Below are 13,945 nucleotides of genomic sequence, written 5' to 3'. Positions count from 1 at the left end.
TTCATATTTTGAGAAAAGGTCTGAACATTTTGATAATAATATATTTCTACTGTAAAGCTATGTTTCCAAACATAATTTGTGATTGTTTAAGAAAATAAAAATGGTTTAATGAAAGGAGGTAATATTTAGAGAATACAGTTTAGAGAAAAGAGTTACTAAAATAAAGTCGTATAAATAATAAACAACTATAACTTTATTTTCTTAATATTTATATTTATTTACAGTGGCTTGATTCTCTGTTGTAATGATCAGCAGTTAAACCTGCATCAACAGGCCTCCACCCACCTGACAATCCGTGTATAAACTTGACCCCTCCCATTGAAAGCCCGCTCCCTCCTCCTCTGCCTCCTCCCTCCGCGGGTTCCCTGGTGACGATGACACTTCCTGATACACCTGGGCAGGTCAACAACAACATTTTAATCCGGAAGAAACTCCTGCATCATGAAAACAAACCAGCGGCTCCAGGGTTAAAACTCCCCACGGTGTAAGTACAGGCTCTTAAATCAAGGTGAATGCAGACAGGTGTTGGTCGTTGGCGGGAACAGTTTAGTTAACATTAAGTTGAAGTTACTGCAGGTAGACTTGTGTTCTTAATCATCAGGTTCTGCTTTAAGAAACCAGAGTTAATGACTGATATCCTCTTGAGTCACTCGGTGTTTACTCCCGGAGAAAACCTCCCGCCAAACTTCGTTTATATTTTTGTGATTTAAGGTTTTCTCTTTGGTGTTGGTTGAAAAAAAATCACGGACACGACCGGAAACATTATGAGACCGTTTAAAAGAGTTTCCTGTGGGACTCGGCTCTCTGATAATGCTCGTTCAGACACTCAGGTTCAGTAAAATCCACTTTTTGAACCGAGTAGAAACAGACTAAACAAAGTGCTGATCGCTTCAAGGCTCGGATTTATGTAAAACACTTGACGGATTCTTCTTCACCTTTATTTTCAGTTCACCTTACCTTTACGTTTAGTTTACCTAACCTTACCTTTACCTTCAGTTTACCTCACCTCACCTTTACCTTTGGTTTACCTAACCTTACCTTTACCTTTCAGCATTAGTTTCAAGATCATGAAATTCGTTCATGTGTAAATGGGAGTTTTGAACACTTTGGCTTCAGTTTCTGTGAAACCTGCTGCTTTCAGTGTCTCCACCTACAACCTGTCAACCAGGCTCATTTACGCCTGTAACACCTGGAAACATCTGTTTATCAGGTTCATAACAATAATCATGACAGGAAACAAACATTAATCTGAATGATTATTTACCTGTGAACTTTAATCACTTAAAGAAGAAATTTAAACTCCATTGAATTAATATTTAAAAACCATCAGTTTGAATTAATGTGACCTAAAATTAATTCAAATTCTCACTGAAATGTAAAAATTAAAGTTGAATTTTTTCCAGTTGTTGGTGAAAATCAAGAACATAAAAAGGTTTTAAAATCATTTTTCATTAGACCATCTTTTTTATACCACAAACACAAATAAAATAACAGCAAAAATAGGTTGTAATTACTGTTTGAGTTTCTATGAATTAGTGAAAAGAAATTTAGTCAACTGCTAATTTCATTATTCCAAACAATGTTTGATTTGATTTATTCATCTTTAATGTTTAAATCATTTCTCAGTCTTATTGATAATGTTAATTATCTGCTCTCTCTTTAGTTATTATTAAGAATAAATATTAATAATAAATTTGTATTGGCGATATCTGTCATCAAACTGATGTGTATTTGTGAACTGGAAAAAAACTTGATGAAGTTTTTATTAATATTATAATAATATTTACTAAACTTTCAAATGAAGAATCCAGTTTCTGCTCAGAGAGGGAGAGAAATCTTCACAGCTGTTACTTTATTTACCTGAAACTCACCTGAGAGAAAATAAAATCTTTGAAAATCACAATAAAACCTTGAAACAGGAAAATAAGTGTCAACACGTTTCTTAATTTTCTGTGCATATTAATAAAAATCATGTGGAAACAAACAAGGTCGTTGACAGAATCTTAATGAACTATGATGTTAGTAAAAAGTTTTTCATTTGAAATCAAAGGCTGACTTCACTGTACTTCCTCCTGACCTGCAGCTTGGACTCAGTGACTGCTTCCTGTCTTCAATGTGATGTCACGACCACATGACTGAACTGTGGTCAGGATGGATGACTGTATGAAGACTCAGCTGGTGAGCGCCATCCACCTGCAGGAGGTGGAGCTGCAGGAGAAACCTGCAGATGAACCACAGGGCTCCAAGAACAACAACAACAACAATGGTTAGTTCCAGATCAACAATCAATAATGCAGATCATCAGTCACTGTTAACGTCCTGTCAACTTTCTCTTGATGTGAAGAGACATACTAACGAGGTCACACCCATTAGCTGATTCATCACTTCCTGTCTTTGCCTTGCTCTTTACACTCTGTACTCGCCCCCCTCTGACCTCTGACCTCGCTCCTCTGTTCTCCATCATGTCAGGTCAAGGTCTGACACTGAACATGTGAGTGAGTTTCCCCTGAATCCTGACTGCAGGTTCATCTGGTCAGTCACCAGCCGGTGGCAGCGACACGACACCGGACTGTTTAATGTGATACTGAACGTGTGTGTGTGTGTGTGTGTGTGTGTGTGTGTGTGTGTGTGTGTGTGTGTGTGTGTGTGTGTGTGTGTGTGTGTGTGTGTGTGTGTGTGTGTGTGTGTGTGTGTGTGTGTGTGTGTGTGTGTGTGTGTGTGTGTGTGTGTAGATCAGACCTACACAGTGGAGGAAGCCGTGGAGACGATTGGCTTCGGTCGGTTTCACATCCTGTTGTTTGTCATCATGGGAAGTTCAAATGTAAGTGTGACATCACATCCACCTGGTGACATCACATCCACCTAATTAGAGCAGGACTGCTGATGTCTGTGTATCTGTGTGTGTGTGTGCGTGTGTGTGTGTGTGTGTGTGTGTGTGTGTGTGTGTGTGTGTGTGTGTGTGTGTGTGTGTAGATCGTGGAGGCGATGGAGATCATGCTCCTGGCTGTGGTCTCACCTGAGATCAGGTGTGAGTGGCATCTGGAGAACTGGCAGGTGGCTCTGGTCTCCACGGTGAGTCTCTATGTCACTGGACTTGGGAGTGTGGCCCCCCTCCAGTCCAGCTGCAGCTCTGAGTCTGGATCAGTTCTCAGGTCTGAGATCAGTGGGTCAGGTCTGGTCTGGGTTTCACACAGTGAACCAGGTGGACTCATGTAGACCTGCACAGACCTCCAGTGTTCAGAGGTCAAAGGTCAAACTCCTGTGTGCAACAGTGTGTGTGTGTGTGTGTGTGTGTGTGTGTAGATGGTGTTCCTGGGCTTCATGCTGTGTGGAGTAGTGGGCGGATACATCGCTGACAGATACGGACGCTGGAAGGTGAAACACGTCGATATTAAAACACCAGAGACCAGATCACCTGTCCTGGACTGACTGTGTGTGTGTGTGTGTGTGTGTGTGTGTGTGTGTGTGTGTGTGTGTGTGTGTGTGTGTGTGTAGGTGGTGTTTGGAGGTTTTGTGTGGAGCGCCTACTTCTCCCTCCTCACCTCGTTTGCTCCGTCCTACAGTTGGTTCATCTTCTTGCGCAGCATGGTCGGCTGCGGGGTCGCAGGAGTGTCACAGGGGTCAGCTGATCCACACACACACACACACACACACACACACGCACACACACACACACACACACACACAGTCTCTGAGTCTCTGTTCACGTTCTCAGGTGAAGTGACAGTGACCTGACTGTTGTAAAACATCACTCACAGCGTTTGAACCAACATTAACATCAGTCTGATAATGAACCTGTTTAAATGTAGTTGTTTACTGTAGTTAATTGGAGGTCAGAGGTCACCAGTCTCACCTGTGGTTCAGTTAACAGTGGAAGAGGAATAACATTAGTTCATATTTGACAGTGTGATGTGATTGACAGACAAACAGGAAGTGTCACAGATTTATAAATAAAGTTAAAGTGTTGATGTTGGTGATGAAGGGGTTAATCTTCAGGTCACAGTCCGAATGTTTACCTGTGCTCAGGTTTGTGTTGAAGACCGAGTTCATCCCAGCGAAGCACCGAGCCTACCTACTGCCTCTGGCCACTGTGAGTCTGAAACAAACCACTTCCTGTTTCCTACAAATTAAAGGTTTCTATATGCAACCTTCAGGAAAGCCTTGTTATAAATGACCCTGGTGGTTGTTCAGTGAACTGCAGCCACGTCCATTCACATTCAAATCACCTTTTAAAGTAACTTGATACCATTGGTCTGAAGTGTGTGATGTCATGAGTGCAGATCTCCCAACATGCTCTCTGCCTCTGTGTGTGTATTAGGTCTTCTGGATGCTGGGCTCCATGCTGATCATCATCCTGGGGATGCTAGTGGTTCCTGTTCTGGGCTGGAGGTGGATGATCCGGATGTCTGTGACTCCCAGTGTCCTCCTCATCTTCCTCTTCAAGGTTAGACGCCTTCCTCACTTGTCCGTCAGCTGACACACAGCCACACTGCAGCTGTTTCTGACAGAGCACAGGTGTGGACCCATACACCCGAGTAGTCTGTAGGTAGGAGGCTTTCACTCTGTCCACCACATCAGTGACCTCACGTAAAGGTCTCTATTGTGGAGGCGGAGCTCCAGGAGCTCATTGGATTTGACTCACCCTCAACAACAACAGGGTCGAGTCTCATTTTCCCATGAACCATTTGTGTGTTACAGGATCAGACTGATGACATCATCAAACTTCTGAACTGACAGGTTTTAACTGACGTCTCTCTGTATTGATTATATTGATTATGAATCAGTTTATTCCAGAGTCGGCTCGTTACCACATGTCGGCAGGAAACGTTCAGGCTGCTGTTGAGATTCTGCAGAGAATCGCTGACATGAACAGAGCTGCTCTTCCTCCAGGTCGACTGGTGGAGCCCGCTCAGGTACACACCTTCTTATCAACACTCGGTGTGTATGTGTCTCTCTGTGAGCTCCATGTCGTCCAGGATCAGGGTCATCAGCTGTGGCTTAGCTTGAGTCTTTGTGTTTTAGAGAGAAAGAGGAAACTGGAGGATCCTGCTCAGTTCCTCCTTCAGGAGAACGTCTCTGCTGCTGTGGTACTCATGGTAATTATATATTTATATAACTTAACAGACACAGTGAGTCAAACAGTTACATCAGATTGATTTAAATAAAGAGAACATTCACCAGATGAAGAAGCGACGATGTAAAGTCTGGTTGTTTTTTTTTTTGTAGAATTTTTTGGGCTTTTTGTGCCTTTAATGGACAGGACAGTAGAGAGACAGGAAATGGGGAGGCAGAGAGGGGGAATGACACACAGGAAAGGGCAGTCCGATGCGGGAGTCGAACCGGGGGCCAGCTGCAGCGAGGCCTGTAGCCTCTATATATGGGGCGCCTGCATAACCCACTGAGCTACACGACGGCCCGGTCTGGTTGTTTTAACAGAACCATGCTGGTCTTTGTTGAACTGGAGAAAGTTACAACATTTAATATTCACTAAACTAAAAGGAAGCTTGTAAATGGTCAACGGCTCTCGGTCTCGTCGCTCAGGTTTGTGGCGTCCTTCGCGTACTACGGTTCAGTCCTGAGCAGCTCCGAGCTGCTGGAGAAGAACCTGTTGTGTGTGACGGATGCTGACCAGGAACATCAGGTCAAACACCGCCAAGAGGACGGACTGTGTTACTGCATCCCCTTCGGACTCAGCGACTACCAGACGCTGCTCATCAGCTGCCTGGGAGAGGTGGCCCGTAAGTCACAGGAGGATCCAGGGTCCAGCTGCAGGACCAGGTCCATGTCTAATTGTGTCCTCCTCTGTCCCACCAGTGGTCCCAGTAAACATCTGTCTGCTGAATGTGTTTGGACGGAAGATGAGTCTGGCGGTGCTGCAGCTGCTGGCGGCCATTGTGTTCATGATGGTCAACATCTGCACCACGATGTAAGAGCCTCACAGTCTTCTTCTGTCTGCTGGTCCAGTCTGACTGGGTTCGGGTTTATGAAGTCCTCCAGACCGAATCTCTGAGGTCCCTCTGTTCCGGTCTCTCTCTCCAGGTTTGGGTTCACAGTGCTGCTGTTCCTGCTCCGGTCTCTGGTCTCCATGAACTTTAATGTTGTCTATATTTACACAGCTGAGGTGAGTCCTGGTTCTGCTGCTGGTTTTGATTGAGGTGGTTTTTGTTGATCAGGTCTCAGGTAACAGGTGGTTTTGTCTCTCAGGTGTACCCCACCGTGGCTCGGTCTCTGGGGATGGGTTTCTGTACGTCGTTCAGTCGGATCGGAGGAATGATTGCTCCGTTTATGGCTCAGGTGCGTTCAGGGTCAGGTGCACTCAGCATCAGGTGAGTTTCAGGTGTTTGTCCATGTCTGACTTAAGTCTGTGTATACTTCAGGTGCTGATGTCTCAGTCGGTGATTCTGGCGCTCACTCCGTTCGCTGTGGCCTGTGTGGTCTGTGCTCTGGGAAACTTCCTGCTGCCGATAGAAACTAAAGGACGAGCTCTGCTGGTGAGAAACAACTTCCTATTTACACTTTGTACAAACTTTATTGATCTGTTCTCCTTAACAAACAAACTGATTCTACATTTCTTTGTTTCTTTCAGCAAAACTCTTGATGACGTGTTTGTTTTATTGTCATGTGATGTTAGAAATTAAATATGTTACTGAAGTCAGGTGTTACTGTGCAGTTTATCATCAGACTGAAATTAATCAATTAATTATCAATGAAATCTGGATCGTTAGAGATTATGAATTTATTCTGGTTTATTACTGGTGTATCGTTATTAAAGTTACGTTTGTACCGTTAAATACTTTATTCTGTATTCTCCTAATTTCATGTTACATGAATTATTAATGGGATCATGTGACCAACTATTACTTCAGTTAAAAATATCAATTCTTGTGTCACTGTTGTAATAACAAACTGGAGTCAGCTGTTTTATACAACGATTCAGTTCTTATGTTTCATGTATTTAGAAGTTGGACATTTTATTGTTGTGCTGAAAGTTTAAATTTTGTTTTTTTGAAAAGTGATTTAAAATTAAAAAGATAATAAAAATAAAATGTATAATGTTTAAAGTGTGTGGAGGTGCTATCATTATTATTATCATCATTATTATTATTATTATTGTCATTATCATTTCTGTCTACCAATATCTTTATATGTTTATTTACTAAAATTAAACTCTGTTCAACAGTAAGTTACATTAATATGATTAATTAAATTCTAAATTTTCTAATACAGTTGTGTAGAATTTCATATCAGAAAAAACCTAAATGTCTGAAACTATAAAAATAAATCAGACAACTCTGACTCAATAAGTTGATTGATCAGCAGCTGGAGGAGAAAACGACATTCCCTCACAGAGAGAGTTTCAGCAGTCACACTCATGGTGGCGCTGCTACGTCTGGAGAGGATGAAGAGGATGAAGATGATCTCTGGCTCCTGATCTCCTCTCGTTAATCTTGTAAACTCAAACACTCTGCTCTGGTTACAGATTACTGTCTGTTCTCAGGGGGGTGGAGTCTGCTCTCGACTGAGCCCGCCCCCTGACCTCAGACACTTCAGACGCACTGTGTGTGTGTGTGTGTGTGTGTGTGTGTGTGTGTGTGTGTGATTAAAGTGGATTTAGTGTTGGACTGAGCAGCAGACAGTGAACAGCTTGGAGACGTGAGTACAAACAACTCATTTCACACATTTCCTTCACCTTTATTTTGAAATGTTTAGAATCAGCTGATTACAGGGTGAGCTGTGAGCAGGAAGTGGAGCTTTATTGTGACAGACGAAGATGATGAAGGTGGGCATGATGTTTGTCTCTTTGACAATCATGAAACCGACTCATAAAGTCTGTATTATATTGTGTTTAACAGGTTATTCATAGAAAATTAGATGAGATGTTGCCATGACAACCTGAACACCTACTTCATCACTGAGATGAAGTAGGTGTATGATGTATGTTTTTATTTGTAGTTTAAGACAAACAAACAAATAACAGGAGGAGTCCCCCCTCCTTCTCCACCCCGAGTCTGGTTCTGTTGGAGGTTTCTTTGTGTGTGTGTGTGTGTGTGTGTGTGTGTGTGTGTGTGTGTGTGTGTGTGTGGGTACTTGGTACAGATAGGTCTGTTCTGTATGAGCCTCTTTGTTTCTGTCCACACTGACTCACTGTGACACTGACAGAGTGGTGACTGGTCATGTGACTGGTCACGTGACCAGTGACAGAGCAGCTGATGTGAGGGGAAGAAGAGAAACATGAAGAGTAATGATGAAGAGACAGTTTAAAATTGTGCACAGCTAAATGAAAATCATTTGCACAAGCTTCACTTACTCAGAGATGAAGGCCATGAGATGTGGCTGAAAACTTAGTGTAACTGGACCCTGTGCTACATCATCATCAGTCTGAGTCCAGACTGGTCCAGCTGTGGTTGTAGAGTATCAGATGTTTTTCCACTTCCTTTCCTTTCAGTCTCTCTCTGACGTCAGGAGGCGAGCTGGAGTCTGTCAGTGACATCATCAACAGGTGACACCCTTCCCATGGTGCCCTGCTTCCTCCGGGGTCGCCATGGGAGACGAGTCTTACCCAGAATGCCGAGCCCAGGAGCTGTTCGATGAGTTTGTGTCGGCGTCGACCTGCAGGGCGGCGCTGCGGTCCTTTGGCCAGCTGTGTGAACATCTGCAGCTGGACCAGAGCGCTGCCGAAAGGCCGCTCTATCGACCAATCAAACACCGCCTCAACTACTGGAGGGCCAACGCTCTGTGGGCCAAACTGGATCGTAGGGCTGCTCAGCAGGAGTACCTGAAGGCCCGGGCCTGCAGCAGCACCACGGTACACACACACACACACACACACTGTACACTGTACACTGTATATAAACATGTACATCACTGAGTGTCACTGATTGGTCAACGGTGTCTTCTCTCTGATTGGTCAGTGTGTGATCATTGGGGCTGGGCCCTGCGGTCTGAGAACAGCGGTGGAGCTGAGCTTCATGGGAGCTCGGGTGGTGCTGCTGGAGAAGAGAGACTCTTTCTCCAGGAACAACGTGCTCCACCTGTGGCCCTTCACCATCCACGACCTGCGGGGCCTCGGCGCCAAAAAGTTCTACGGAAAGTTCTGCGCCGGCTCCATCGACCACATTAGTGAGTCTGTGGTCTGTTAAACATATCTGTCACAGCAGCTGGACCCTTCCATCAGCACCGTCTGTCTCCTGTCTGCAGGTATCCGTCAGTTGCAGCTGGTCCTGCTAAAGGTCGCCTTACTGCTGGGGGTCGAAGTCCATGTCAACGTGGAGTTTAAGAACCTGGTGGAGCCTCCAGAAGACCAGAGACACAGTGAGGACTCAAGTTCTTCTATTGTTTATAAATGACCTGTTGGTTCACCTGTTTACCTGCTTGTATACATGTGTACCTCTGCACCTGTTTACCTGTGTACTTGTGTACCTGTCCAGAGGTGGGCTGGAGGATGGAGGTGAGTCCAAAGTCTCATCCTGTCAATCAGCTGGAGTTTGATGTGATAATTGGAGCAGACGGACGCAGGAACACACTGCCAGGTAGAACAACACACCTGTATACAACACAGACAGATACCTGTCTCCCACCAGATGTTAATCTACACAAACCTGAGTCTGACAGCACTGTGAGCATCTTCATCTAAGTTCATCAAGTCCAGCTGAGACTGAAAAGTCAAACTAAATGTTATCTGAGTCTCTTTTCTCAAACTACAAACCTGATTCTTAAAATCTCACATTTGATTTTCTAACAGTCGTGATGATCGAGCATATTGATTTAATTCAACCTGATCCCGTCTGTACGCCGTCTTCTGATTGGACGGATCCTGACCCATCACTTGTCTTTGTGAGCAGGTTTCAGGCGTAAAGAGTTCAGAGGGAAGCTGGCCATCGCCATCACGGCAAACTTTAAGAATAGAAACACCACAGCTGAGGCCAAAGTGGAGGAGATCAGCGGTGTGGCGTTCATCTTCAACCAGAGGTTCTTCCAGGAACTACGACAGGAGACGGGTCAGTTTTTGATTAAGACTCGTTAAGTTAATGACAGAGACGTCTGGTCTGTTCATGTTAAACTGGATCTTTCAGGGATCGACCTGGAGAACATCGTCTACTATAAAGACGACACACACTACTTTGTGATGACGGCAAAGAAACAGAGTCTGTTGGAGAAAGGAGTCATCCTGCAGGTAGAAACACACCTAGACACGCACCTGGATACACACTACAGAGATACGCACCTGGATACACACTATGGAGATACACACCTGGATACACACTATGAAGATACACACCTCAATACACACTACGGAGATACACACCTGGATACACACTATGGAGATACACACCTGGATACACACTATGGAGATACACACCTGGATACACACTATGGAGATACACACCTCAATACACACTACGGAGATACACACCTGGATACACACTATGGAGATACACACCTCAATACACACTATAGAGATACACACCTGGATACACACTATAGAAATACACACCTGGATACACACTATGGAGATACACACCTGGATACACACCAAAGAGATACACACCTGGATACACACTATGGAGATACACACCTGGATACACACTATAGAGATACACACCTGGATAGACACCAAAGAGATACACACCTGGATACACACTGCAGATGTAGTACAGGTGTGCTGTTGGTTCAGATATAGTCATGTCAGAACATCATGAAGAGTCAGAGTCTGAACTCACCTGATGCAGGTAAAAACCTTCTCTTCTCTTCTTCCTCCTTCAGGACTTCGCAGACACCGAGCAGCTCCTCTCTCGGGGGAACGTGGACCAGAATGCATTGCAGGCGTATGCCCATGAGGCCGCCAACTTCTCGACCAATCACCAGCTGCCATCTTTGGATTTTGCTATGAACCACTACGGTCAACCAGACGTCGCCATGTTCGACTTCACCTGCATGTACGCGTCCGAGAATGCCGCCATTGTCCGCCAACGCCACGGACACCAGCTGCTCATCACGCTGGTGGGAGACAGTCTGCTGGAGGTGAGACAGGTGGAGGGACAGAGAGATAATCCGATAGACCGTTAAGTAAAATAACCTTTATCTTTGACCTCTTTTCTCTCTGTCTGTCTGTCCTCCTGTCTGTCTGTCTGTCTGTCTGTCCGTCTGTCTGTCCTCCTGTGTGTCTGTCCTCCTGCCTGTCTGTCTGTCTGTCCTCCTGTGTGTCTGTCCTCCTGTCTGTCCGTCCTCCTGTCTGTCTGAGTATGACACATTGTCTGTCTGTCTGTCTGTCTGTCTATCTGTCTGTCTGTCTGTCTGTCTGTCCGTCCTCCTGTCTGTCTGAGTATGACACATTGTCTGTCTGTCTGTCTGTCTGTCTGTCTGTCTGTCCTCCTGTCTCTCTGTCCTCCTGTCTGTCTGCAGCCCTTCTGGCCGATGGGAACCGGTGTAGCTCGTGGGTTTCTGGCTGGTCTGGATTCAGCCTGGATGATCAGGAGCTGGTCTCAGGGAGCAGCTCCTCTGGACGTGCTGGCTGAGAGGTGAACAGACTCACCTGGACAGAACACACCTGTCTGACTCACCTGCTATCACCTGTTACAAGGTGTCTCCGTCTCTTTCAGAGAGAGTTTGTATCGTCTCCTCCCACAGACGACTCCGGAGAACATGCAGAAGAACATCAGCCTGTTCTCTGTAGATCCAACGACACGATATGTCAACGTCAACCATCTGACCATCACACCTGCTCAGGTACGCTCTGTCACACACACCCGGTAACTCCAGGTAACAACAGAACAAGTGTGTTTTGTTCACTGACTGTTGTTCATTTCCTCATCATAAAAACATGTTCATGGATGAACTTGTGTTTTTTCTCTTGAGGTGAGACACCTGGTGGACACAGGAGAGAAGGCGGGGCTAAATACAAACTGTGGTGACATCATCCGCCTGCCCTCACCCAGATTCCTCAGAGAGGGTGAGTTCAGTTTATCTTTAATCTGACTGGTCCTCTGCCTCCTCCCTCTCTTTACCTCACAATAAAGCTTTAATCTGATTGATCCTCTGTCTCCTCTCTCTCTGACAGAGTCCTTCTCTCAGTCCAATCAGCTGCTGACTTGGTGTCAGGAACAGACTCGTGGTTACCGTGGCGTTGCCGTTGATGACCTGACTACTTCCTGGAAGAGTGGCCTTGCTCTGTGTGCTCTGATCCACAGATACAGACCTGACCTCATGTAAAACACCTGAACTGTTAATGAAGCAGACACCAGTAGAAATGAATTAATGAAATGGAATGGAACTTTTGTGTGTTTCATGTCTCCTCAGACACTTTGACTCTCTGGATCAGTCGTCTGTGGAAGAAAACACTCGTCTGGGCTTCGACATGGCTGAGCGGGAGTTTGGGATTTCTCCTCTGATGACGGTGGAGGAGATGTGGTCTGTAGGAGAACCAGACTCTCTGTCTATGGTCATGTACCTGAGTCAGTTCTACCAGCTGCTCAAAGACTCTCCACCCCCTGCTGGTGAGACACCACAGCTGTCTGTCTCCTGTGGTTCAGGGACGACGTTTTATCTTCAGGAAAATATTCACTGACTCAAAAACCCTCAAACTTTAAAAACAAGAGTTTTACTGTTGAATCTTAATGAAGAAATAGTCTGACCAGTCTCCTGTGTCTCTGTCTCTGTTTGTCTCTGTCTCTCTGTTTGTCTCTGTGTGTCTCTGTCTCTGTCTCTCTGTTTGTCTCTGTCTGTCTCTGTCTCTTTGTCTGTCTCTGTCTCTCTGTCTGTCTCTTTTTGTCTCTGTTTGTCTCTGTCTGTCTCTGTCTGTCTCTGTCTCTCTGTTTGTCTCTGTCTGTCTCTGTCTCTGTTTGTCTCTGTGTGTCTCTGTCTCTGTCTGTCTCTTTTTGTCTCTGTCTGTCTCTTTTTGTCTCTGTGTCTGTCTCTGTGTGTCTCTGTGTGTCTCTGTGTGTCTCTGTTTGTCTCTGTCTGTCTCTGTCTCTGTGTCTGTCTCCGTCTCTGTCTCTCTGTCTGTCTCTGTGTGTCTCTGTCTGTCTCTGTCTGTCTCTTTTTGTCTCTGTCTGTCTCTGTCTCTGCGTGTCTCTGTGTGTCTCTGTTTGTCTCTGTTTGTCTCTGTCTGTCTCTGTCTCTGTGTCTGTCTCCGTCTCTGTCTCTCTGTCTGTCTCTGTGTGTCTCTGTCTCTGTCTCTCTGTCTGTCTCTGTGCCGACCCAGCCCCACCCCACCAAGAGACAGAGATCAGAGAACAGACAGTAGAACTACACAGAGACAACACAGAGACAGACAAGAGACAGAGACAAAAGAGACAGAGACAAACAAGAGACACGACAGAGACAGACACAGAGAGAGACAAAGAACAGACAGAGACAAAAACGAGACAGACCAGAGACAGAGACAGCACAGAGACACAACAGAGACAGAGACAGAGACAGAGAACAAGACAAGAGAGACAGAGACAGACAGAGACAAACAGAGAGACAGAGACAGACAGAGAGACAGAGACAGACAGAGAAGGCGAGACAGAGAGACAGAGACAGACAGAGAGACAGAGACAGACAGAGAGGCAGAGACAGGAGACAGAGACAGACAGAGAGACAGAGACAGAACACACAGAGACAAACAGAGAGACAGAGACAGAGACAGACAGAGACAAACAGAGAGACAGAGACAGACAGAGACAGACAGAGACAAACAGAGACAAAGAGACAGACAGAGAGACAGAGACAGACCAAAGAGACAGAGACGAACAGAAGACACAAACAGAGAGACAGAGACAACCAGAGCAAAACAGAGAGACAGAGACAGAGACACACAGAGACAAACAGAGAGACAGAGACAAAACAGAGACAGAGACACAGGAGAACTGGTCAGACTATTTCTTCATTAAGATTCAACAGTAAACTCTTGTTTTTAAAGTTTGAGGGTTTTTGAGTCAGTGAATATTTCCTTGAGATTAAA

The 13,945-nt window shown here is 45.2% G+C and overlaps 2 protein-coding genes across 5 annotated transcripts in view; both read left to right on the top strand.

Moving 5' to 3' along the window:
- The first annotated feature begins 395 nt into the window (after positions 1-395).
- On the top strand, positions 396-7,011 carry svopl (SVOP like). Of its 4 annotated transcripts, XM_022755845.1 has the most exons (16): positions 396-484; positions 2,084-2,266; positions 2,733-2,821; positions 2,974-3,072; positions 3,304-3,375; positions 3,496-3,620; positions 4,027-4,090; positions 4,319-4,444; positions 4,785-4,913; positions 5,023-5,096; positions 5,542-5,738; positions 5,815-5,926; positions 6,040-6,121; positions 6,205-6,294; positions 6,378-6,491; positions 6,587-7,011. In XM_022755845.1, the coding sequence occupies exons 2-16, from the start codon at positions 2,152-2,154 to the stop codon at positions 6,596-6,598; spliced, it is 1,500 nt and encodes a 499-aa protein (XP_022611566.1). In that variant the 5' UTR covers positions 396-484; positions 2,084-2,151; the 3' UTR covers positions 6,599-7,011. The 4 variants fall into 4 exon arrangements, with proteins under 4 accessions (XP_022611566.1, XP_022611567.1, XP_022611568.1 ...); XM_022755846.1 differs by lacking the exon at positions 2,974-3,072; XM_022755847.1 differs by lacking the exons at positions 2,974-3,072; positions 3,304-3,375.
- Positions 7,012-8,542: 1,531 nt separating this feature from the next.
- LOC111229482 (protein-methionine sulfoxide oxidase mical3a-like) overlaps positions 8,543-13,945 on the top strand; it is a 22,797-nt gene continuing 17,394 nt past the window's right edge. The window contains exons 1-12 of the mRNA XM_022755815.1: positions 8,543-8,806; positions 8,913-9,120; positions 9,199-9,312; positions 9,429-9,530; positions 9,843-9,998; positions 10,074-10,174; positions 10,765-11,022; positions 11,404-11,519; positions 11,601-11,727; positions 11,857-11,950; positions 12,059-12,206; positions 12,298-12,494. Of these exons, the coding sequence (XP_022611536.1) occupies positions 8,543-8,806; positions 8,913-9,120; positions 9,199-9,312; positions 9,429-9,530; positions 9,843-9,998; positions 10,074-10,174; positions 10,765-11,022; positions 11,404-11,519; positions 11,601-11,727; positions 11,857-11,950; positions 12,059-12,206; positions 12,298-12,494 (1,885 nt within the window). The remainder of the gene's footprint in view (positions 8,807-8,912; positions 9,121-9,198; positions 9,313-9,428; positions 9,531-9,842; positions 9,999-10,073; positions 10,175-10,764; positions 11,023-11,403; positions 11,520-11,600; positions 11,728-11,856; positions 11,951-12,058; positions 12,207-12,297; positions 12,495-13,945) is intronic.

This window comes from Seriola dumerili, unplaced genomic scaffold (assembly GCF_002260705.1).
Source record: "Seriola dumerili isolate Sdu_G_001 unplaced genomic scaffold, Sdu_1.0 BDQW01000236.1, whole genome shotgun sequence".
NCBI lineage: Eukaryota > Metazoa > Chordata > Actinopteri > Carangiformes > Carangidae > Seriola > Seriola dumerili.
The sequence above is the reverse complement of the archived record's forward strand: the minus strand, read 5'-3'. Positions and strand labels throughout refer to the sequence as shown.

Coding starts and splice junctions, on each gene's coding strand:
- svopl (XM_022755845.1), top strand. CDS start 2,152: ATGGATGACTGTATGAAGACTCAGCTGGTGAGCGCCATCCACCTGCAG. Junction 4,445..4,784: donor TCCTCATCTTCCTCTTCAAG/GTTAGACGCCTT, acceptor ATTATGAATCAG/TTTATTCCAGAGTCGGCTCG. Junction 5,739..5,814: donor CTGCCTGGGAGAGGTGGCCC/GTAAGTCACAGG, acceptor CTGTCCCACCAG/TGGTCCCAGTAAACATCTGT.